Raw genomic sequence first — 3,375 nt, 5'->3', positions numbered from 1 at the left:
TAAAAATAACAGTGTTCTGTGAATGTTGTTGCTTTAATAACAAATATTTATCGGGAGCGTGTATTTCATAAATTTCATGGAGAAAAAAGTAACGTAACTAGTAATGTAACTAATTACTTTTGAAATAAAGTAATCAGAACACTAACGTGATTAGTTTTAAAAGGAGTAATCAGTACGTTGATTACATTTTCAGAGTAACTTGCTCAACACTGCACATATATTATGTAAATAAAAACTTTTATTTTGGATGCGATTAATCGCAATTAATCATTTGACAGCACTAATTTATACTCCTGTCAAACAGGAGTATAAATGCCTGGACAAATTGAATTTTTAATGAAAGATCATGAGGATAAACCATGCGGATTGAAAGATTGAGTATTACATTTTGTTTTTGTATTTGTAAACCATAATTTTTAGAAGATCAAATCTTGGGTTGTCTGTTCTAAATGTATTAGTTATTTTATTCTTGTCATCGCTGTCTCCTCACTGTGATCTTTTCTGCATTGCAGCTATTGTTCAGGGGGACACTTTGGAAGAGATCTACGATCAAGTCAAGCAGATAATTGAGGAACAGTCTGGGCCATACATATGGGTACAGTCCAAGGAGAAACTATGAACGCCTTCAGGAGTTTATCATCCCCCTCTCTCTGCCTGGTTTATTTATTGAATCTGTATTTTTTTTTTCTTTTTGGTAATCTCAGTTGGGCTTCTCCAGCTGACAGAATTCACTCAACAGATTAATTCCTTAATCCAGCATACTTCAATCTCTCTCTGTTCAGTCCTATATCTTCACCTCCTACTTCTAGTTCCTCAGTAGCTATTTCAAGAGAAGATGATCTGTCCTCCTCAGATCTTTACTGCTTCCATGCTTACAGAAAGCAAAGCTATGCCAGACCTGCATCTGTTTACCAGGGGTTTGGAAACGGTACAGTTCCTTAATGTTTAAGGGAGGTTACTTTGTAAGGACAAAGCCAGCGATCTGGATATTCTGACAAGTCTCTTTTCATTTTACCCATTCTATTGTTTTTTTTTTTTGTTGTTTTATTTGTGAAAATGGTAACATGGAGCTCAAGTCTCAGGCAACGGATTCGTTAAAATGGTGAGAAACACACAAAAAAGCAAAACTTTGCACGTTGTAGCTTCTAAGACCAGGTGTTCTTCAGCCCTTCTTTCTCAGTGTTCATTTCCACCATAGTCCCGTATGTTCCACACGTTATTGATTTTCTTCTTTTACCTCTCCCTTGACTGTTGTATTGGCATGCTTATTGTTCTCCTCATTCTGATCGTCTTCGTTATGGAGCCATTGTGTTTAGATGATGTCCCGCTGCACAGGTGTGAGACGTGTGCCGCCACTGTTAGAATGTCGGAGTCTACAATCAGTGTCTTACACGGAGTATGTGTTTTCAACACTTTGATTTACATTTAGGAAAGTCTGCCATTTGTAAGGAACTGATATTTTTAAGAGGCAATAAAATGCCACCGCATATGTGGAAGAAATTTATTGTACAATGAGATCTTAACAGATATTTAACCCTCCATAAACTGCCTATTTTGTTATAATAAAAGTCTATATTGAGCTTTACTTAAGCACTATTATGATGGGAGTTATTTTCTTGACATCGTAAAATGTATATCAGAGCAAGATATTTAAAAAAACAAAAAACAAAAAGAGAAATGGTATGAATATATTTTTTCCCCTTTTTCTGTTACCACCCTTTATTTTCCTAAACTGAAACAAATGACAAGATGCAGGGCAGTGAGGGGAATGCGGAGAAAACCGAGCCTAGCGGATGATTAACGTGCTATTTGAAGCTAGTTCAGTCTCTTCCTCCCCTCTGCCCACCATTTCAACATCATCTGCTCCAAGTGTGCTACATCAGAGTCATCATGTGTGGAGAAGAACATTCTATCCGTCCCCCTCTCAGACACAAACCGTCTCAGCTGAAAGAAGAGCTTCACAGGGCTGACGAAGCTTTGGCGCAGGGCTGATGTTATGCAGATAGAAGCTCCAGAGACTCCTTTTTTCTAAACCCGTCCCAGAGAAGGGGGTCTTGCCTGCTCTTCCTATGACATGATTGTTTTGTATACTAAGACTGCTTGTTCTACCACCTCTGCTTTTTAGGGACATTTTGGGACTGGAAAAAAAGAAACATGTAAATAACCTACTGTTCTGATTCATTCCATTGATCAAAACGAACAAGAGAATGGCTAATTCAAGAAAAATAAAATCTTTCTCATACAGCACAGTGCTGGTGTGAGTATTCCTTCAGATGGAGGGCTAAGGTGTGACAATGCAATGGCACACATTATTCTGTCTAGCTGTACACATCAGTGCACTTCTGAAAAGTTGTCATGTTGATTGTCACAGCTGTTATTTTGTGAGGCCATATGGCACCTTAAAAGGATAGTTGACTCAAAAACATAATATTCTGTCTTTTACTCATCCTCATGTCATTCCAAACCTGTATGACTTACTTTTATCTGTGGAACATTAAAGATATTGTTAGAGTTTTTGAGAACCGAATGCTGTATAAAGGAAGTCAGTGGTCACTAAAATTGTTAGGTTACCGACATTCTTCAAATTATTTTACTTTCAAATAAGAGTAAGTAATACAGGCTTGGATTGACATGAGGGTGAGTAAATCCAACACACTCGTGATATTTTGTAACTATTTTGTGTTGAATTAATGGCTAATTCAGGGCTCTCCAACCCTGGATCCAACTCCAATCAAATACACCTGAACCAGATAATCAAGGAAATATGAAAGTTATAGGCATGTGTGTTGGAACCGAAGTCTACAGGACAGTAGCTCTATCGGAGCAGAGTTGGAGAGCCCTGGGCTAAGACCTGCTCACTCCCCACTGATGGTTTTGTTTGGAGTTGGGGTGGACCTTCTTGCTTTTCCCTCCCCCATATGAATCAAATAATATGTGTTCATGCCACCTCGTAAAATAGTTTCTTTCTCATGGTTACATTTTTGGGTAGGAATTTAGATTTTTGGTTGGAAAAAAAAAAACGTTTACATCATTTTCAAACCTAGTTAAGAACAGTAAAACGTTCCAGTACTTGTTTTTACAAAATATCAACCCTAATGGAAAGCTGCTTGTCCAATTAAATCATATTTGGAAGTTTTTTTTAGGTATTAGCTTCTTTAGATAAGTGTTCCAAGATGTCATGTGTCAAATAGTTTCACTCCACTTATTACTTTGACAGCACATGCAGTTGGACTTCTAACAAGTATTCTTCCAGGTTTTTCTATTGCTTTATGTGTTATGGAAACCTGTTTTCGCTTCAGAGTAAAAACTATAAAGAGGAGCATAGAAAGTTAAAGTTGAAAACAGTCACACTGTGAGATATAAAGTTGCGATGAA

The 3,375-nt window shown here is 37.3% G+C and overlaps 1 protein-coding gene across 1 annotated transcript in view; it reads left to right on the top strand.

Annotated features, from left to right (window-relative positions):
* The window catches only part of dlg1b (discs large MAGUK scaffold protein 1b), a 147,903-nt gene extending 146,244 nt beyond the window's left edge, over positions 1-1,659 (top strand). The window contains exon 29 of the mRNA XM_016249289.1: positions 513-1,659. Within this exon, the coding sequence (XP_016104775.1) occupies positions 513-619 (107 nt within the window). The 3' untranslated portion in view covers positions 620-1,659. The remainder of the gene's footprint in view (positions 1-512) is intronic.
* The last annotated feature ends 1,716 nt before the right edge of the window (positions 1,660-3,375 follow it).

Source organism: Sinocyclocheilus grahami, unplaced genomic scaffold (assembly GCF_001515645.1).
Source record: "Sinocyclocheilus grahami isolate Dianchi unplaced genomic scaffold, SAMN03320097.WGS_v1.1 scaffold919.1, whole genome shotgun sequence".
NCBI classification, from domain to species: Eukaryota; Metazoa; Chordata; class Actinopteri; order Cypriniformes; family Cyprinidae; genus Sinocyclocheilus; species Sinocyclocheilus grahami.
The sequence above is the reverse complement of the archived record's forward strand: the minus strand, read 5'-3'. Positions and strand labels throughout refer to the sequence as shown.